The sequence below is a fragment of the Rattus norvegicus genome, chromosome 3 (genome assembly GCF_021556685.1).
Source record: "Rattus norvegicus strain SHRSP/BbbUtx chromosome 3, alternate assembly SHRSP_T2T, whole genome shotgun sequence".
Classification (NCBI taxonomy): domain Eukaryota; kingdom Metazoa; phylum Chordata; class Mammalia; order Rodentia; family Muridae; genus Rattus; species Rattus norvegicus.
In genome coordinates this window covers 153,577,576-153,599,394 of record NC_141536.1, presented here as the reverse complement: position 1 = coordinate 153,599,394, position 21,819 = coordinate 153,577,576, and the positions used below count along the sequence as shown (strand labels likewise).

General features: G+C 50.7%; 1 protein-coding gene across 9 annotated transcripts; it reads right to left on the bottom strand.

Moving 5' to 3' along the window:
* Positions 1-4,111: 4,111 nt before the first annotated feature.
* On the bottom strand, positions 4,112-19,047 carry Cd40 (CD40 molecule). 9 transcript variants are annotated; one of them, NR_197228.1, is given in 10 exon segments: positions 4,112-4,917; positions 5,159-5,218; positions 5,719-5,745; positions 5,860-5,946; positions 8,379-8,440; positions 11,308-11,401; positions 11,729-11,875; positions 12,110-12,235; positions 12,501-12,579; positions 18,916-19,002. NR_197228.1 is itself a non-coding variant. In NM_001431500.1 (10 exon segments), coding segments are annotated over 10 exon segments (930 nt in total). In that variant the 5' UTR covers positions 18,967-19,002; the 3' UTR covers positions 4,112-4,725.
* Positions 19,048-21,819: the final 2,772 nt, after the last annotated feature.

Genomic DNA, 21,819 nt, shown 5'->3' with positions numbered 1-21,819 from the left:
AAGAAATGATAGACTCTGCCCCAGGGAAGGGATCTTGGCCCGGGTAGCCTCATCCTTCCTAGTCTCCAGCCCTACCTCCTCTCCTGATTGGTTGCCCAGCTCAGACTCCCATTTGTCCCAGTCTTGATGGGAGTGAACTCAGATCTAAATCCAAACAAGTTCTTTGGCCTCTAAGCCCCATCTGTGAAATGGGTGCAGTAAGAGCCCACACCTCACAATGAGTGGTCAGACTGAGACTGCCTGTTGAGTTCTAATCAGAACGGAGGAGTGAGTAAGACAGAAGGACAGGCCTCATTTCCAGAGCGTGGGCCCTGTGCAGAGCCAGCTCAAAGCCGAGTCAGTATCACCCAGGACTGCCAAGCAGCCACCAAGGACTTTAGGATGTTACCTTGCTGCCACCTGCTGGACACTGACAGTCTCACAGCCAGCCCTCCATCTTCCACTAAAGGAGTAGCCCTCACCCCCACCCCCACCACCCCACCCCGCTGGTCCTCCCTATAATATTTAGGCTGGGCAGGACCCTTAGAAAACCAGTCATTCATCAGATGTACTGTAGGGAACTCTAGGCATCCCAGACAGCTCGGGACCACGCTGTGTTAGAACCAGAGCTTGCCCACCTCTTCCCTCTGGTAGGGTTGCTAAAAGATATGAGAGTTACTTTCCTGTGCTTGACTCTGTAGACTTTCGGAAGAAACTTGACCAAAGACACGAATGGAGGCAGACAGTGCGTCAGGGAGTTGAGCCAGAGAGCATGTTGAACTGAGAAAGTGACAGACAGAAGCCAGCAGGAAAATGCTCCGCTGTGGACACGTGGGGTTACGTCACTCCAGGGAAATGGGGTGTGGTCACCCCTGAGAGACAAGACGCAGCTCAGCAGACATAATGCTTGCCTGACATGCATAAAGTCTCAGGTTTTGTCCCTTAAATGGCACTGAACTGTGTGTGGTGACACATGCTTATAACCCCAACACTGGAGGGTCAGAAGTTCAAGGCCGGCCTCCTCTGCTAAGTGAGGAGTTTCAGGTCACCGTGGCATGCATAAGACACTCTCTCAATTCGCTGGACAGACAGTGTGTGCTCCTGGGAACTAACTCTCCTAGCTGTCCCCAGCCTGGCCTGCAGCCACAACAGCCACAAAAGTATTCAGGACGGGGGAAGCCCCAGACATCGATCCCAAAGCCAACAGGAAGCCCACTGCCGACTCAGCAGTGCGAATGCCAAGGGCAGCTGTTCTCCAAGTTCTCTGATCCCACAGCATCAGGACCACCTGGGGAACTTGCTGGAAATGTAAATTCTTGGTCCTGGTCCCAGATCTGAGCCAGAAACATGGGGAGGTATGGCCCAGCAATCTGTCACTCAGCAACCCTCACAGTCGGTCACTTTGTTCCTTCAAATCCAAGAGCCTGTAACCTGGAGGAGAGTCTGGAAGCAACCATCGCCAACAGCACCTGCCATGAGGAGGTGACAGCTGCCCTCTAACAGAGGCAGAGGGGTGGCAGTGACTGGCCCAGGATCACTCAGGTAACAGGTGGGAGATGAGTCTTTTGCCTCCATCCAACACACACACATGCGTGTATACACACACACACACACACACACACACACACACACACACACACACCCTGCCACGGAAGTTGGTTCCACCAACATTTGGGCTCAAGGCAGGGGATGAGTATTAGACCCCAAAGTCCCCTCTCCCTCTGTCATATTTCTCTCTGCTTTCTAAACTGAAGCTTCCACCAAATGGCCCTGGAAGCTCTTCTGGGAAGAATGCCAAAGCCAGGTGTCCTTCTCTTGGCTTTCAGCTGCACCCCACCCCATCAGCATCCCCAACCTCCATCAGGACCAGCCACTGCCATCCACACTCTCCAAACAGCAGAATGCCAACAGCCTGAGACCCATGGGTTAAGCCTCAGTAGGAGCCTGTGCAGGAATACTCTTTAAGGCGCTTCCTTGGCACGGCTCCTCCTTCCCTGACTTGTCCCCCAGCCTTCCTTCCCTCCCCTCTGCTCCATCTGCTGCTCCTCCTGGCTAGGCTCCCCCTCAGTTGGCACAGCAGGAAAAGAGAACAGGATGGTCTATTTTTATCCTGAGATGTTGTCGTGGGGCAGGAGAGGGCACCATCTGACTGGGAAACTTGGGGAGGTCAGAAGGCAGCGGGGAGTTGGTGGGGGGAGACCCAGGATCTCCCTGAACGCTGTTGCCCACAATGGTTCTGGAAAGCAGAGAGACAGCTCTTGGAGCAGCTTGGAGCCAAAAATTCATGGGCTGCTCTGCAGCACTGTCACCGATGGCAAGACACTGCCCTTCTCTGTAGCCATGTCCATGCCGGCAGAACAGGGAGGGACACAGACCCTGCTTGTCCTGTAAGGCTGCTTCCGTGTACCTGAAGCCTTGCAAGCTTTCTGCTGAATGTGAGCACACAGGCCAAACTCCCTGGGGACACAGCAGTCTGGGGACACTCTTACTTAAGCTTAGAAAATATCCTAATTCTTCCAGCCTGATAGCAAATTCGGAATATCATCACCAAGCATGTCTACCCTTAGTCTCCTTTGTACATGTTTGATATTTTAAAATTATGTAAACATCGTGTGAATCTACTGTTCTTTTGGAAAAAATAATGAAGCATTATGGGAAACACAACACTCCCACCTGCCCTCCTTGGACCACAGGCGGTCTTTCTAAAAAAAAAATAGGGGCTGGGGATTTAGCTCAGTGGTAGAGCGCTTACCTAGGAAGCGCAAGGCCCTGGGTTCGGTCCCCAGCTCCGAAAAAAAAGAACCAAAAAAAATAGTTCGTTTATATTATGTGTACAAGTGGTCTGCCTGTGTGGTACATGTATCACATGTGTGCAGTGTCCATAGATGTCAGAGCTCCTGAAAGTGGATGGCTAGGAGCCCCTGAGTGAGTGCTGGAAACCAAGAGCCTTTGCAGGAACTCCTGCTCTTAACCCCTGACCTATCCATCTCTCTAGACCACTGTGGCAGTTGGGGTTTTCAATGCTTCATCAGAAATCTTTGTTTGACACACACAGGCATTCACGGTATGATAGTTTTCCTTCCATATCTATATATACTGTGTTCAAATACAATTGTGTAGTCCGCTTACATACTGTCAGGACGTATATAAAAATTGTTTGAAGGGTGTGTGACTTTGTGTTGCTGGGAGAAGTTGTTGATATTTAATGTTTGGTTTTTATTTTTTTTTTTTGGTTCTTTTTTTTTCGGAGCTGGGGACCGAACCCAGGGCCTTGCGCTTCCTAGGTAAGCGCTCTACCACTGAGCTAAATCCCCAGCCCCTAATGTTTGTTTTTAAGACAGTATCATGGAACCCAGGCTGACCTTGAATTCACTATATATCCAAGTCTAGCCTCCTGCTCCTTCTTCCTCCTCCTCTTCCTCCTCCTCCTCCTCTCCCTCTTCCTCTTCCTCCTCCTCTTCCTCCTCTTCTTTCCCCTCCTCCTTCTGAATACTAGGGTTACCGTTGTACATCTGTCGAGGTTTGATCTTGCTGTGTATTGTAATGCTAAGTGTAGATCCCTAAGACCTGGAGTCCATACTGTAGAACCCCCAAACTGACCGGACCCTCAAATTATTTCTGATTAGTAAATAAAGATGCCAACAGCCAATATCTGGGAAGAAGAGACATAGGCGGGGTTTAGGATTCCCAGGCTTGGGGTTGGAAGAGAACCAAGAGGGAGAAGAAGGTGAATGGAGGAGAGAGAAGCCACCGTGGATTAGGTGAGTTTACGAGAACATGATAAGTAGTAACTCAGGGTTATTGCTAGGGAAGTAGATTCTTAGAGCACAGAGGGTAGGTATCTGCCCAGCTCTTGTGCTATTTAAGGCTTATTAGAAATATAAAGGTTGTGTGTGTGTCTTTCATCCACAAACTAAGTGGTAGAAACCCCCGGTCAGGATTAAATAATTTCTACAGTACACTATCACATCCATCTTAAGATATGTGCACATACATGTACCACAGAGCACACATAGAGGTCAAATGACAGCCCTCAGGACAGTAAGCTTTGGCGGCAAGGTCTCTTATCCACAAAAACCATCTCACCTGCCTTAGAGTGTGTGTGTGTGTGTGTGTGTGTGTGTTATTGTTGTTTTTTTAAGATTTATTTATTTTATGTATGTGAGTACACTGTCACTTGACACACCAGAGAAGGGCATCCGATCCCATTACAGATGGTCGTGAGCCACCATGTGGCTGGTGGGAATTGAACTCAGGACCTCTGGAAGAGCAGTCAGTGCTCTTAACTGCTGAGCCAGCTCTCCAGCCCGGAATGTGATTTAAAAAGCTGTTTCTCTACCCATCATTCCACTTCCTCTTTTCTGCCCCACCTGCTAGTGTTTCTGAGACCCCCATTGTATAAATAATTACAGATTTATTTAGCCAGTCCCCGGCTGCTGGGCAACCAGGTGCCTTCTAGCAGCACAAGCCACAAGTCATGGACTCCCGTGTCCACGACTCCTTACAGTGAAAACCGCAGCAAGACATCTCTGGGCCTGCATTGCTGCACTCTGTAGATATTACTGCGGACCCCTGACGCCAAAGCTTTTCCTCCATCTTTAAAAAGCAAGTCGAGAGATGACAGGGGCAGGCACGAAAGTTAGCTGCACCGGGCTCTGCCTTGGCTCCTCTCAAACTTCAAAAGTCAGCGGCTGTCAGAGCCAGGCCTCTGCTCCGGAACCATCACCTCCAAAACAGTTCCAGGGCTCAGACCAGGGGCTTCAAGGCCATGCTGCCTGTCACCTGCCGCTCCTGCACTGAGATGCGACTCTCTTTACCATCCTCCTGTGCAACAGGCTGACACCCATGCAACGTCTCCTGCACTGGAGCAGCAGTGTTGTGACCGGGATAATCTTCTATCTCCACAGGATCTTGTCCTCGAGCCTCAGGGGGTAAGACCTGGAGAGCCAAAGTATGAGATCCAAGGTCACCTCTAGCCACAGAGCCATCCTGCCTCTGAAGAGTAGAATCCCTTCCACTGGGGTGGGAGGATGGGGGTATCAAAGCTGATTTCCTGGATGCCTCCTGCCCCCTGCTGGACACATGAAATTTGGCAGGAAATTTCCAGAGCCACTGCCGGGCAGCGGAGGAGAGGCTGCCCCTCTGGTTCCACCTACTGGTCCCTGAAGGCGGGACTTACCCCGCATTCAATGCTGGGGAAAGCACAGCCTGGGTTACTCTGCCGGCGCCCAGCTCCGCCCTAGGGGGAAACGATTGGGTAGGAGGAAGGGATGAGGACTGGAAGCAGGGTTGGGTGGGGGTGAGAGTAGCCCACTGTCACCCTACGTGCTCCAGGGACAGACCCTGAACCTGTTTGTGCATGTGTGCGCATGCGCATGCGGAATGTGGTACTGGGCGTATTGCAAGGGGTAGAGGGTCCACACTCCCATGTACGCACTATTGGAGGCCAGAGGTCAATATCCTGTGTCTTCTTGCACTTTCAACCCTTATTTTCTGAGTCAGGGTTTCTCTTGGAAACTGGAGTAGCCAGTGGCTGACTAGCAAGCTCCAGAAATCTGTGTGTCCACTTCCCCGCCACAGCGTTGGCATGAGAGGCCTTTTCCATGGATATTGGATCCGCACTGAGGATCCAATACAAGCTCTTCGCTCACGGAGTAATAGTCTGTCTCCCTGCACCATGTGCCTCCCTACCTGCCCACCAATCACTCTTTCAGCTTCTCTTCCTCAGGGATGGCTTACCTCATTGTCCTTTGGTTTCTTGACCACCTTTTCTAGTGAGAAGAAGAAGGGGTGGGACATGGGGAGGTCGAGTCAAGATTAATCACTGCCTCTGTTCTGCAGAGCTGAATCCTCCCTCACTTCCCCCTCCTGAGTACTCACTGATATAGAGAAAAACCACAAAGATGGTGATGAGGATGACCATCACGACGGGAATGACCAGCAGGGCTCGCATCCGGGGCTGGAAACCTGGAGAGACAGACGTCGAGTGCTCCCACTGGTGGGTGCTCCCACAGGTAGGTGCTCCCACTAGCAGATACTCCCACAGGTAGGTGCTCCCACTGGCAGATACTCCCACAGGTAGGTGCTCCCACAGGCAGGTGCTCCCACTGGTGGGTGCTCCCACTGGTGGGTGCTCCCACTGGCATGTGCTGCCCAAAGCAGCTCTATCCTCCCAAAATTCAGGCCTCCTGATATCAGAGCTTTTGAGCAGTAGCATTGTGGATAATGTGGCCACTATGGGAACTTTTAAAATACTTTATGGTACTCGCCAATGTTTATCCATTGAGAGAGTCCATCTTTGGGGGTGGGGTTATGGTGTATGTGAGCCTAGTCGTGTTCAGGTGTGTGTACCTGTGCATATATGCAGAGGTCAGAAGAAGATGAGGGTTTCCTGCTCCACCATATTTCACCCAGACAGAGTCTCTCACTGAGCCTGGAGCTAGTCTGTGATGCAACAAACTACAATTCTCCTTCTAGTGCCAGGACATAGTATTAAGGTCACAGTGACATGTGGTGTGGTCATGCCTCACTCATGCTTGCACAGTAAACACTCCTACCCTCTGAGCTGTCTCTCTAGCCCTGGAAGAGTGCAGTTGGGATGATAAGCCCCCAGTTAGCTAACTCCCCATCTGGCTTTCATCAGCTGTGTGGTGACGGGACACCTCCTGCCTGCCTGTTTCACCCTTCCCCCACACTGGGTTGTGCAGCTCTGCGCCTGAATTGTTACATCTGCTGCAAAGGATGGAGGAGAGAAATAAAGTATCTCTTATGTCTTCACTGCTATTCTAAGTAACAAATGAAAAGACCAAATAAATGGCAGCTGGTCTCAGAGGCAAAGGGTGCAAACACACACACACACACACACACACACACACACACACACACACAGAGTCATAAAGGTAAGTCCTCTTTGAGACAGGGTCTCTCTAAGTGGTTTAGGCTGGTCTTGAACTTGGGGTTCTCATGCCTATACTACTCCACCTAGCTCATAGGTCAGGAGGCAGACACCAGTGACACAAGCACAGGCCCATGGGTGGCTACCTGGCTTTTAAATAAACTCGTATCGGAAGCAGGGCCAAGGTTAGGATGAAGGAGGTAGGCAAGGTCATGCGTCTGGACAGGTCAACTCCTACTTAATTTAAAAGTTTGCTATGTTGTGAACCACGGGTTTTTTTAAAATATGTTTTTGCTTTTTTTCTAGCATCATCTCAAAATGTTGTTTTCTCTTGTTTACTGTCCCTTCTTGATGTCTTCTTTTTTTTTTTTTTCTTTTTTTCGGAGCTGGGGACCGAACCCAGGGCCTTGCGCTTCCTAGGCAAGCGCTCTACCACTGAGCTAAATCCCCAACCCCCTCGCTCTCTTCTTACTTTTTTGATAAGTTTTTAAATTTGTATTTATTTGTATCTATGTATATCTGAAAGTGCCTAGAGGTATGTATGTGCACTGTGTGTGTGCCTGGTACCAGCAGAAACATCAGATCCCCAGGAGCTAGTCATGAACAGTTGTACACTGCCTGGTGTGGGTGCTGGGAACTGAACCCAGGTCCTCTGTAAGAGGAGCAAGTGCCACCTCTCCAGCCCTAGAAACATGTTTAAACTTTAATTTATTATTATTATTATTATTATTATTGTGTGTGTGTTCGTGTACATGATATGTGTGCTATGCTGTACATGCAGAGGTCAGAGGACAACTTTTAGGAGCTGGTTCTCTCCTTCCACATTTACATGGACTCTGGGGATGGAAGCTGGGCCATCAGGCAAGAGCTTAACTTGTTGAATCATCTCAGCAGCCTTCTTTTTATAACAAGATTTTCTGTGTTGGAACAGTATCTTCCTAAGTTGCCCAGGCTAGCCTTGAACTTACCAAGCTCTTGCCTCAGCCTGACAGGCCGGCTCACCAGACCTAGCTCTCTTACCCTTCTCTGCCTTCATTCATTCAGTGATGGCCTGGTTTCTGTTATCTGAGTTTGTGATGATCCATGGGGACTGGTTGAGCATCACACCCTAGCATCTAAACTGAGGTCAGCAGACGACACTGTCACAATGTACCTGAACCTCAAGGGAGAGGCAGCAGTTTCCAAACTGCAAAATTCCATGTCAGGCACTTACACAACAGGAGGAAGGAAGGAAGGAAGGAAGGAAGGAAGGAAGGAAGGAAGGAAGGAAGGGAGGGAGGGAGGGAGGGAGGGAGGAAGGAAGGAGGTGCTGTCAACCCATTTTATAGTTGAAGAAACTGAGGCTCAAACAAGGGATATGACCCAAGACAGGAGCTAAGGTACTATACCCCAAACTGCATCTTGTTCTCACTCCTACCCAAGTCAGTGTTCCTGCATGCCTCAGTCTCTCCTCAGTTCCCTGCTTCCCAAACACTTGGCAAGACCCATTCTCCCCTGGACTTACCACAGAGGGTATCAGTCTGACTTGTTCCTTCCCGTAGGACCATCAGCTTCTGATCTTCACAGCTGCACAGACACATGTGTACACATGTATGTGCATGCACTCACACACAGGCAGAGAAGGGAGAAGAGAGAGAAAGAGAAACAGGGCTCCCCACCATAAGACTTCCAAGCCCAGGGGAGTCACCCAGCCAGCTGCAAGTCCTTGTTCACTGAGCATGTGATTATAGCGACATCCCACGACAGTCATTAAGGGAAGGGGAAGAACAGAAGCCCACAGAAAGGAAAGGTTACGGCCATATTGAAATGCAGATAGCCAGGAGTGTAGGTAGTAGGAACAGGAGGGGTTGGGGTGGTCTAAGGTGGGGCTTCTCAACCTTGGCACCTGGGAAATCTCCTACACAGAACATTTAACAGAGCCTTTGCCTCCACTAAGTACATGCCAGAAACAGCCCCCTCACCAAGTACAGCATCAGGAAGATGACCAGATGTGGCCAATGCCCCCACAGAGAGCAAAACTGGTCCCCATTAAGAAGCTCTGGTTTCAGGGTCTTCTGGGAAGACCTCTGTGAAAGGAAGATCACAAGGCATTGAAGGATGGGTAAGTTGGACCCGGCTAAGCAGGAACAGTGTGACAGGAGAGAAGTCACATGGTGCCATGTGTGGTGGTGAGCAGCTCCGGGCAGGGCAACTGCAGGCAGCTAGAGAGTGTCCTTGGCACTTAGCCAGATGACCTAACTAGTGAGAGGACCTGCTCCCAGTCTGAAGGAGACATTGCAGCAGAGTGGGCAGTCAGAGGCAGAACAGGAGTGGAGATGTGAGGTGTGGATGGGGATGGGTGGTCCTGGGAGGGCTGGATGAAGAGGGACATGGCAAAGGAAAAACGGGATGTGGTGAAAGAGAGGCTTCAGAGAAAGCACGTGCTCTAGCCCTGTGTGAGAAAGGCACTCATCGGTTTACAAATCGGCTGAAGCCTCCTGAGAGTAGAGGCATCTGAAATCCCCATAAGAAGCCGGGATCCCCAGAGAAGATCAGAAGGGTCCCCCAAGAGGTACAAAGGTTGAAACAGCAACACACACCAGCTAAGTGGGGCAGTGAGTGTGGTAGATGCACATTTGACCCAGGACAGGAGCCTCTGTGGTAAGCCAGACCTACCAGTGAGGACTATGAGTGCAAGCCGCAAGGAGGCACTATTCCAAACAGAGAGACCAGTGCCTGTGTGCCTGTGTGCCTGTGTGTGTGTGTGTGTGTGTGTGTGTGTGTCTGTCTGTCTGTCTGTCTGTCTGTCTGTCTGTCAGCAGGGGAGGGGTGTATCAATTTATTAGCAGAGTCTCTCTATTCCTCTGTCTCCCCCTCTTCACCACTCCCTCCCCATCTCTGTCTCTCTGTCTCTCTGTGTCTCTGCCTCTCTCTGTCTCTCTGTCTCTGCCCTCCCCCCCCCTCTCTCTCTGAAGGAGTAGTGAGGAAACAGCCTGAGGGAACAGGTTTGCACATTAAGAAAAAATTATATGTGAAATGTAAAAAAAGGAACGTGGCATGTGTTTAAGTTTTCTCCCGAACAGGAGACTTCGAAGCAAAAGAGTAAACAGTGTGCCCAGGGGTGTGAGTGTAGGGTGCAAGGTGTGGGGGAAGACAGGAAATGTAGCTGGAAGGCCTAGCCCCATTCCAAGGAGTCTGGGCTTCCTCCCAAAGGCAGCAGAAAGCCATGATGTGCTTTAAATCATGAAGTGCTGTGATCCAAAAGGGGTTCCGGAAGCTCACAATGGCAGCACGGTGCAGAAGCAGACAAGGGACACCAAAGGCAGGGAGTCTATGAGGAGACAGGGTCATCACCACACCACGGTGAGGAGGCACAGACTCCCGTGACCACTTTGGAGCGTAAGGAGGTGGATCCCCAAGGCATTCACACCAGATGTAACAGGCCTGATTGACTGGAGGTGAAGGCAAGGGTGGGCAGCCCACTGTGTGACTGCCTGGAGCCAGAACCTGTCTGTCACTTGGGGTTCAGGGCTTGGCTAGGGGCCCATTCTGGATGTATAGAGTCTGAGGTGCTGGTGACCCATTACATTCAGCAATGGGACTTAAATTAACTATCTGGGGACCAAACAACGGATCCAGGGGAAGATGGAGCTAGAGATATAGACAAGACAGTCAAGGAGAGGTGGAAAGAAGTGGTTAGAGAACACAGACAAAGCCTGACAAACACAAGTAAGAGTCCAGAAGGGCTGGGGACATTGGTAACTCAGTCAGGAAAGCACTGTGAACCCGAGGGCCCCGAGTTCAAGCCCTAGAACCCACAATAAAAAAAAAAATCCAGGCTTGGTGGCAAGTGGTTGTAATCCCAGTGCTGGGACTCTCTTAAAAAAAGAGGGGGGATAGTACCTGAGATGCAACATACCAAGTTGATAGCTGACATATGCACACACACACATGCGCACACACACACACATGCATGCATACACACATGCATGCACACACATATACACATGCATGTGCACACATGCATGCACACATATACACATGCATGTGCACACATGCATGCACACACATATACACATGCATGTGCACACATGCATGCACACACATTCATATACATGCAAATACATGGATGCACACATGCATGCACATACGCACACACATGCACACACACATACCCACCAAGAAAGTGAACTAAAAAGGGGAGAAAGGGATGTCATGATGCCTTAAGAAGAGAGACTTCAAGAAGATATGGAGATCAACAGGCTCCATTAACTAAGTGAAAGCAGGCTAGAAAAACTGCACAAAGTGTCCCTTAGGCCAGCCACAAGGTCACATTCACAAGTGAGGCTATTGGGGTATGGGGTGGGGGGGTGTCAGGGACTGAACAGCAGGTGGTTAAAGAGACTGAGACAGGACCCACCCTACTATTGGTTAGGGAGAGGCAGCCCTTATACCTTGTCCATGGATGACACTTTTCAAAAAGTGATGACCCATTGGAGAAGAATCCGACCGGGCAGGGTTGGCAGACGGTATCAGTAGTCTCAGTGGCTGGCAGGATGTGAGAGGACGCATCAGCAGACATCTGGGCCACAGCGTCTGACTCCCAAGGGAGCCAGTAGACAAGCAGGGCAGGGCACCGCGCCTGCCCTCAGCTCCTTACCCCAGTGCAGCCCCTGAAGGCCACAACTCAGCAGGAAGCTGCCCAGAGCTAAGGTCAGAATGCAGAAGAGCCCATGCCCTCTGGAGGGAAGATGCCAGCCCTGGTGGGAATTTCTCTGCCCTCAGCTTCTGAAGGCCAAAAGCCCACAGCTCACCCCCAGCTCTTCCCTGCCAACCACAGAGCTGACTGTCTCCCCGGACGGCCGGGCCACTTACCCATCTGCACGACTCCAAAGCCAGGGCCACAGGGCCTGTGCTGAGCGCACGTCTCGCACTCCTTGCTGGCGCAGTGCTGCCCTTCCTTGCAGGTACAAACAGTGTCTGAAACCGCGGTGCCCTCCTTCTTAACCTGAAGCCCTTGATCTGAGCGGAGATGAGAAGGAAAATGGGAGAACCCGCTGGGTCACAATAAGGACCTCCCTCCTCACATCACCTGATGGTTTTCTGACTCTTCCTAGCACAGATGTCGATCAACTAACTCCTTCCACCCAGACCCCGACTCACCAGGACAGACCCTGGCCACTAACGTCAGAGCGATTTCAGCATTAAGAATACCAACCCGGTTCTCAAGTCCCCCATCCCGGCAGCCCCACGCACTGAGTTCGCAGTGTCGGTGCTGGTGGCAGCGGATCTCCCTGTTCCAGTGAGCTGAGAATTCGCCTGAGTCGCACGGTTGGCATTGGGTCTTCTCAAGAGCTGTGCAGTGGCTAACTAGTCGGTTTCCTGAAAAAACAAGAGAATATGAGGCAGGTTGGGCCAACCCTGGGACTCAGACTGTGTCACAACCCCGGGGAGCCAGGGCTTGGGGGAGGGATCGGAGCTTGGGAATGGACGAACATCTCGGACCCTACGTGAGCAAGGGAGATGAAAGAAATGGGAAAGCCTGGGGCATTCTGGCATCAAGGAAGGGTCCACCAGCAAAGCGGTCTGTATCCCGCAAAATGAGAGGGAAAGGGTTTGGTACAGGGCAGGAGGGCTAGCATCTCACCCGGCTGGCACAAATCGCAGCACTCGCCACCTTGGAGGTACTGTTTGTCACTGCACGTAACACACTGTCCTAGATGGACCTAAAAACGGAAGTGGGATCGTTGTCAGGCACGTTGAAAGTTAGCCAAGACACGGGCTGCAGCAGATGTGGAAATCCGAAGCAGAAAAGAGAGCCCCCACAGTATGAGGTCTATTAGGTTTCTTTACTCGGTTGCCAAATAGAGTCTTCCTGCCATCTCACAAAGCAAGAACTCAGAACCCTCTAATCCGAACAGATGCGCACGACTCTTCAGTGCTCCCAAAGACCAACCAGGAAGGGAGAACTCCAGTTCTTCTTCCAGAGCCCCGAGGCTGCTGGCTCAAGCTGGCCTCAGTCCTTCTCCTGGTTTCTGTCCCCAGCTCCCCACCACCAGAAGGATAAGAATCACTCCACTGAGGGCAACACTGAACAGAGTCTCACAGGGACAGGATTCAACGCATTCAACAGGTCACTCTCAACACTTGTTTCTACAACATCTGGGTACCACCCATGCTATGAGCTGCTTCTTGCTAATTTAAACACACTTCTTGTAACTGTAACTCTTCTACTGTTGCCTCAAGAGAACAGCCAGTATCACTTCCTATAAATTAAAAGAAACCCTAAAAATACACTCAAGAGATTCCTCACAGGGTTCTGAAGCCTCGGCTCATAGCTTTCCTTGCTGAGATCCTTGACTCTGTCTACTCTTGATTTTACTTTTAAGGGTGGGGGGGGGGTCGGGGGGGGTTAGCAAGTCTTTCAAAGGCATTAACTAGCAAGCGTGGTGATGAAAGCCTCTAATCCCAGCACTCAGGAGGCAGAGGCAGGTGGATCTCTGTGAGTCCAGCTTGGCCTACAGAGTGAGTTCCAGGACAGCCAAAGCTACACAGACAAAGCTGGTCTCAAAAGAAAGAGAGAGAGAGAGGTGGGGGCGGGGGGGGGAAGGCATTAACTCTGATCTAGCTCCAGAGACTTGCTCCTTGAAGACCTAAGAAGCAAGACAGCTCAGCCAGTCAAGCTGCCAAATCTGAGAGCTGGAGTTCAGTCCCCAGAAACCACATAATAGAAGGAAAGAACCAACTCTCAAAAGTTAGCGTCTAACCTCGTGTGTGCGTGTGTGCGTGTGTGTGTGTGTGTGTGTGTGTGCACGTGCGCATAAATAAATAAATAAATAAATAAGTGTCATTTTTTAAATGAGTAAGAAAAGGATTGGTAGGAGCTGGAGAGGTGGCTCAATGGTTAAGAGCACTGGTTACTCTTTCAGAGGACCCAGGTTCAATTCCCAGCATTCACATGGCAGCTCACGACTATCTGTAGCTCCAGATCCAGGGGAGCTGACACCCTCACACAGACAGACAGGCAGGGCAAAACGCCAATTCACATGAAATAACAACGAAATAATATTTTTTTAAGGAACAAAGACAATGAGATTGTAGGGGGACAGGTCTGAGCCCACTTCCTAGTTTGAAAAAAAAATGTGAAAACCCACCAGTCCCTGAGCATGAAATCTCACCAGTTCCCACCCTGGAGATCTCCATGCTGGAGAACTCCCCCAGGACGCCCTGCATAAGCCTGCCTGCTGTTCAGTTCTCTATTGCTTCTCCCCTGAGCAGAGGCAGCCGTTCTCTTGTTTCTCCCCCAGTAAATCTCTCGTGTGAGATTTGTTGTGCTCTGTGACTTTGTGATATTCCTTGGACCCTGGCTGCCAGGATGCCTTTCCTTCCAAAGCAGCAACACCTCCACAGGGAAGCCTTTCAGGATTTCTCCTCAAAGAGAAATCAAAGAGCAGAGGCGAAACACTTTTAGAAATAGTCTGCTGGGCAGTGGTGGTGCAAACCTGTAATCCCAGCACTCGGGAGGTAGGGACAGGTGGAGCTCTGAGATTGAGGCCAGCCTGGTTTACAGACCAAGTTCTAGGACAGCCAAGGCTACACAGAGAAACCTTGTCTTGAAAAATACAAACAGGGCTGGAGTGATGGCTCAGTGGTTAAGAGCACTGACTGCTGTTCTGGAGGTCCCAAGTTCAATTCCCAGTAACCACATGGTGACTCACAACCATCTGGACTGGGATCTGATGCTGTCTTCTGGTGTGTCTGAAGAGAGGGACAGTGTACTCACATACTTAAATAAATCTTTTCTTAAAAAAAGAAGAGAGAAAAATACAAACAAATAAACCAGAAAGAGACAGAGAGAGACAGAGACACAGAGAGAGAGGTGTGCCGGAGAGATGGCTCAGCAGGTAAAGGCTTTTGCTGCCAAGCCTGAGTTCAGTCCCTAAGAACCACATGCTAGAAAAAGCTGGCTTCCATAAATATTCCCCTGACCTCCACACACGCTGTGGCACTCTAGTGCGCATGCGTACATGCACACCAATAATATATAAAAAATGTGATGAAAACTACACTTTTTTTTTAAAGTGTGAAAGGTTTTCTTTTTTAAGAACCACAAAGTGGGCCTATGTTTTGGTGTGTGTGACACGCAATGCCCACTGCCCCGTTTGTGACTTGGAGCCTGCACTTGTCCCAACTGAAGCATACAACACTGGTCAATATTACCTCCCACCTTGTTTGTTTTGTTGTTTTGGTTGCAGATGCCCAGCTAGCTGGCCTGAAAACTTCTGGGATCCTCGTGTTTCCACCTCCTTCCTGTCTCATAGTAGGGAGCATTAGGAGTTCGGGCTTCTGCAACTCCACACTAAGTCACATGGATTCCGGGGATGAACCCAGCTCCTCAGGCCTCCATGGCAAGCGCTTCAGCCACGATCCTATCCTTGACGTTCAAGACCTTAAAACTGTTTTTAGATTTATTTGTTTTCCGTGGCCAAGAGTTTTGCCTGCGGTGTGAATATGCCCCAGGCATGCCTGGTGCCCTTCAAGGTCAGCAGAGGGCACTGGATTCCCTGGAACCAGTGTCAGGGATGGTTGTGAGCCAAATTCGGATGCCAGGTAACTGAACCTGGGTCCTCCCCCAGAGCAACAAACATTCTGAGCATCTCTCTAGCCACAAGGTTCATTTTATTCTCGAGTTTAGGTAAATCTGTGGATGTGTGCACGTGTGAGAGTAGGTACCCTCAGGAGAGGGAATTAGGTAGCCTTTGGAGCCAGAGCTGCCGGTGGTTCTGAGCTGCCGGATGTGGGTGTTGGGAATCTGGTTCCAGTTCTCTGCAAGGGTGGCGCATGCTCATAAGCTACCCCTCCAGCTTCTATGTGTGCTCCTTAAAGCCAGGTACATTTTAGAACCAGCCACGGTGAGGGATTGTGTGGGCCCACGATTGAGAACAGGACAATCCACTCTGTGTCACGTACTAATTACTTTGCTTCTTAGGCTGTGTTTCCTCATCATTAAAGATTTGTTTTTATTGTGGCTGGAGAGATGGCTCAGCGGTTAAGAGTACTGACTGCTCTTCCAGAGGGCCTGAGTTCAATTCCCAGCCAACCCCATGGTGGCTCACAACCATTTGTAATGGGACCTGATGCCCTCTTCTGGTGTGTTTGAAGACAGCGCAACATTCAAAAAAGATTTGTTTTATTTTTGTTGCTGTATGTATGTACCAGCATAATGTGGCTACTAAGAACTGAATTTGGCAGCCAGCATGCGCTCTTACCCACTAAGCCATCTCTCTAGCCAGCCCTGTGTTCTCACCTTTAAAATGGGACTATAACACCTGCCCTGGAGGTTAGACTGTGAGATTGCAAGAGAACACAGGCGCATGGCCTGGCAGCCTACCAAGGCAGTGCTCAGAAAAAATGGCAGCTTTAATCAACACACATAGATGCTGGGTGTCTCCTTGGATGTCCTGCACCCTAGTGACTGTCTGACCGTCCAGAATCCAGGAAATTGAGATCTCTCACTCAGTAAGTCACTTAATGAAAGGCCCCTGACAGCGCCTGCCCCTTACAGGGCATCATCCCCAGGAAGCACTCCCGGAGACTTCCTACCCTCCTTCTAGAACAGCGGACATCCTCGATAGCATCTTTGAAAAAGACACCTTCCCTCTGATGGCTTGTCAGCCCTAGCTTCCATGCCCCGAAGCAATGGTCCTTCCCCCACAAAAGGTCTCAGGGTCACAGCTTGGAGACCCCTTGCATGTGAGTGGCAAACTCAGAAGTCAGGCAGGCATAGATTCATATCGACGTCGAGAGACTGGGTAAAACCCCTCCCCTTTCTGAGCCTCAGTTTGGTCATCTGTGTAACAGAGACGTTGCGAGAACTCAAATGAAGGCGATACACAGTCTCGCTCACAGCCCCATGCACAGGAAGATCTCAGTAAAGAGCACCTGTTATTTCTGTCAGGGCCCAGCCCCTCCCTGGAGCCCAGATTGGGGCTTATGAGGGCAGACTGTGCTCTCAGGTGGTCCAGACTCCCCTTCATCGCACCCCTGTTCCTTCCTCCATCCTTCCCAAAGGCCCTCATCCACTTCTCTCTCACGCACTCCACCCTCTTCCCGAATCCTGTCTCCCTAAAAGTCATTGCTTAGAGCAATGCTTCTCAACCATGCTAACGGTGTGGCCCTTCACAGTTCCTCAAGTCCTGGTGACCCTGGACTGTAAAATTATTTTTATTGCTACTTCATAATTGTTACTTTGTTACTGCCCTGGACCATAATGCAAATATCGGTGTTTTCTGATAGTATTAGAAGACCTCTGTGAAAGGGTCCTTCAGACTCCACCCCGGGTCACGACTCACAGGTTGAGAACCACTGGCTTAGGGTAAAAGTAAAAGCCAGGAAAGCGAGTCTCTCACTTTTGTTCCTCTCCTGTTGGCGACCTCCACATCAATCCTCGGCAGACCACACGCCAGAGTCTACTCTGGCCGGGGATGTAGCTCAGTTGATACAGTGACTGCCCAGCATACAAGAAGGCCTAGGTTCCATTGTAAGTGCCACATAAAACTGGGCATGGTGGTGCATGCCCGTAGTCCCAGCACTGGGGAGGTGGAGGCAGGCGGATCAGAGATTCAAGGACAGGAGAGATGGCTGAGCTCGTAAGGTGTTTGCCATGTGAATGTGTGGGCCAGAATTCAGATCTCCAGAAACATGTGCAACACCAGGCCTTTGCAGTGCCCCCCCCAATAACTCCAGCTTCAGGAAGCAGAAGCAGGGGATCCCCAGTGCAGGCTGACTAGTGAGATTTACCATATGGGGAGCTCTAGGTTTGATCGAGACCCTGTCCCGATGAGTAAGGGGGGGAGAGTGTCCAAGAATGACTCACAGTATGAACTTCAGGCCACCACATGCAAGCACACATGTGTTCCCACACAAATGCATGCAAACACACAACCCGCGCATGAACAGAAACAAGAAAAACTAAAAGTCATTCTCGACTAGATCAGGAGTTTGAGGCCAACCCGGGATAGGCGACCTTGGAGGATTGACAAGTATGCGCTTAGGTCACTGACTATCCCAGCTGCAGTAAACCAGGCCTGAAACAGGACGACTTCCTGCATAGACAATTCAAAGCCCATGAAATAACCCAAGTCCCTGTCTCCAACCAAAAAGAATCTACTGTGCTCGAAAGCCAGGGGAGCCTCAACAGAGGAGAGGGGATGAGACTCAGGTAATCAGGGGATTCCCAGACTCCAGAATGAGGAACTGCAGAAACACATTTAAACCAAAAGTGAATCGAGTGCTGACTGAAAATCCCCGAGACGTGCTTGATTGCTTGACTGGGTCTGAGCCCTTCTGGTGCCTGGAGAAACCCAGTCTGGTCTCTTTCTCTCTTCTTGGGTTCTAAAGCTATTCCTCCTCCTCTCCCTCCTCCTCTGCGTCCTCCCCCCTTCCTCCTTATTGTCCCAGTGTCTCCTGTACTATCTTAAGTTCAAGAGGCAGAGACACAAACTTGGCGATTTCTCTAGATTGGCTTGACTAGGATACAGGTATGGTCGTTATTAAATTACTTCTTACCAAAAAGGTACCTGGGGGCTTGTTCCCACAAGATTCTCTAGTTGAAAGTGGCCCTTACTGGCAAGCAGAAGATAACCACTGGTGGCAGACATCTGTCCACAATGGGAAAGTGACAGGAAACAGGCCAGACCCGCCCCTTCCCCTAACCAGGCTTTCCTGTCTGCTAACCCTTTCCAGTCTCTGTGGCCAGCTCCTGAGCCCAGGCTTGGATCAAATAAAGCAGTCCGGGCACCGCTGTGTAGGAACGCCCTCCCTAAGCGCCCTCTGTGGACTGTGTGGAGCAGAAACCCAACCTTCTAGGCGGAAAGTGGGGTAGTCTACCTCATTTTTTTTTCTAGTCAAGACCCGAGAGATCTTGCCCATCCTATTCACCGCTTCCCGCTTTTCCCAAATCAACTAGGAAGATCGCTCATCTCCGAAGTCTTGTCGCCTCTTTCCATCTCTCACTCTCAAAGACCTAACTCCCCTAGGAGGTTAGAACAGAAACCACTCACCGCTGTCAACAAGCAGCCCCAGAGCGCGCACAGCTGAGGCAAAGGCAGCATTGCAGAGCGAGATCAGAGCAGCCAGATCACAGGGGTCCCAACGAGGCCACAAGTCACTTCAGAGTCCTTTCTAGGAGTCCCGCCCAGGAAGGGGGCGGGGTCTTCGGGAACCAATCGCGGTGGATCTTTGGCTAGTCACTGAGCAGGGATTTCCCCAGGACCTTCCCGGGAGTCTAATTGCCCACAGGAGTTTAAGGGATGGGCACCAAGGTGGCAGAACGAGGAGTGGTCTCAAAAGGAGCCCTTTTTCCACCCCACTCCACCAGGACCTCAAAAGCCACCTACAGCAGGGCTAAAGACTCTCTTGATTGCAAGGGAGCAGAGGGGAGAAGGATTACTTAGGAACATGGGAGCGCCACGCTCTTGGTTCCCCACCACCCCAATACCCCCGGGAATCTCTGCAGAACCGAAAGCCTCTCCAGAGAGGTCTAAGGAAGTCCCCAGCATCACCGCAAACTCAGAAAACGGGAAAGACCACAGTTGAAGGGCCAGGAGGCGATTCAAGGAAATGAGTTCCCTACTCAGTTTCTCTTTCTTGAGAAGGAAATTCCCACGAATAGGGGCAGCATCCCATCCTCTCATCCATGCGTGCCACTCACGTGTCCCCACGGACTTCTATCCCATCCCGGCTCCATCCAGAGTCTGGAGACAGGCATTTACCATCTGGACCAGCCTTTCATAGGATCAGAGGCTCCTTGAGAACCCTTAGAAGACTAGAGACACTCCCTATTCCCCATTAACGTTACGAGAGGGTACGGGGTAGGGAGGTGTCAGGAACAAGAATTTGAACTCTGGTCCTCATGCTTGTGTGGCAGGCACTTTACTCTGGGTGTCGCCTCCCCCAGTACCACCCACTAGTCATCATTCATATTTCTCTTCCTCCTCCTTCCCCCTCCGCCTTTCCCCTCCCCCTCCTCCTCCTCTCTTCCTTCTCCTGCTCTCTTCCTCCTCCTCACTCCCTCCCCTCTTAGACTGTATGGCGGTCAGAGAACATTATAAGGGATTTAGTCATCTCCCTCCACCACGTAGGAACCTTTAGTACTGTCTTCACCCCACACCTCCACACTCCACTGCCCCCATTCTTTTTTTTTTTTTTTTGGTTTTTTTTTTTTTTCGGAGCTGGGGACCGAACCCAGGGCCTTGCGCTTCCTAGGCAAGCGCTCTACCACTGAGCTAAATCCCCAGCCCCCACTGCCCCCATTCTTGAACCAGGGTTCACATCTGCTCTGCAGCTAGGGTGGCTTGGGTTCTGATCCAAGCTCTGAGACGGGTGCATTCACTTGAGTGCCAATCCCCATCTCAGTCCCCTCCCAGGAACTTTGAACTAGATGGTGTTTGGAATGCTGATCCTCCAAACTGAACATCCGAGCCTTGCTGAGAGACCAGGTTGCAAAGAAAAAGGAAGACGGGGAAGGAAGGCGTGTTACATTACCCCCAGGCTCGGGGCCTGTCTTACATGCTGTTCAGTATGAAGACACCATGACCAAAGTAACTCTTACAAAGAAAGCATTTAAATGGGGGGCTTCCTTACAGTTTCAGAGGGTTAGCCCGTGATCGTCATGGTGGGAAGCAGACAGGGATGGTGTTGGAGCAGTAGCCAGGAGCTTTGCATCCTGAGCCACAGGCTGCAGGAGGCGGGTGGAGGGAGACTGGACCTGGCACCACCCTTTGAAACCTCAAAGCCCACGCCCAGTGACACTCTCCCCCAGGAAGGCCACACCTCCTAATCTTCCAAAACAGTTCCACTAATTGGGAACAGACCTCAAGCATAGGAGCCTACGGGTTCCATTCTCAATTGAGCCATCACGGATCCTTTGCCACAAAAGCACAGTAATCACTTCATTTATCTTCACTCCATACTTAAGAGTCTCAGAAGAAGTTGCCTTTGTGAGGAGCACAGGGTCAGATGATTGACTGAGGAGCATGTGGGGGGGGGGTCAGGTTCCCCTATACTGTCTGCCCCTCGCTCCGGAGTCCCCCGCGTCCCGCCACCTCTACCACTGTCCTAACTCAGAGCCTCACATCGAGGATGTGAATCGAGTGTCAATCCCCACCCCTGTCACAAGGAAGATGACAAGACGGACACAACCCTGGTGGTCTCAATACTGACCTCAAGCTACAGTGACCTCTGCATAGAAAGGATGATGGTCACACACAAGAAGGCCAGACACACTCAAATTGGGACCCAGGAGTCTCCATTAAAACCACCCGAAAACATCCGGGATGAGGAGAAAATGAAGCCATTTTCCCCCCTTTTCATCCCCTTTGGACAACAAGTCTGGTTTTCATCCCTGGAAGGAGGGATGGGGTGTGGGGAGAGCACCCCTAGATAACTCGGCTTTCGCTAATTATTTGCTTGATTCCAAAATTGGGCCCTTCACAAAACTGCCTGGGGGAAGCCAGTTCAACAGAATTAAAACATTAATTATATTATATAAAACATATCATAGCGGCAATTAAAGCATCTTAAATTAATGTGGGAAAGAATAAATAGTAGCCTTCGGGGTTGCCCCATGGGGAGCAGACCAGACAAGATAAAGGGAAGATATTTCAGTTCACACACATCCCTAGGAGACGCTTGTGGTGAGGCCCAGGGAAGGGAAGGAACTGAACAGTGTGGGGCTAAAAGGCAAACACAGAGAGCACAGGTAGTGAGATGCTCTCAGGGGAGGGGCAATTGTCGGCTTCCCATCAAGGGAAGGGTCCAGCAATAGAGGTAGGGCAAGGGTTGCTGGGGAGAACAGTGATCCAGGATTCCCAGAGGAAAGGGCCTTCGTGAGAGGCAGGGGGCAGGTGCGTGACTGAGGAGCACGCCTGGAGGTCAGAATCCACAGCATCTGGTATCCAAAGGCC

Bases quoted from the DNA above. Each gene is read 5' to 3' on its own strand.
- Cd40 (XM_087647450.1), bottom strand. From the start codon at position 18,966: ATGCTGCCTTTGCCTCAGCTGTGCGCGCTCTGGGGCTGCTTGTTGACA. The intron at 5,219-5,718 runs GTAAGCCATCCC...GTTTCCCCCTAG, and splicing joins AGAAACCAAAGGACAATGAG to GGCGGAGCTGGGCGCCGGCA. The intron at 4,918-5,158 runs GTAAGTCCCGCC...TTGGCTCTCCAG, and splicing joins TCCCCAGCATTGAATGCGGG to GTCTTACCCCCTGAGGCTCG.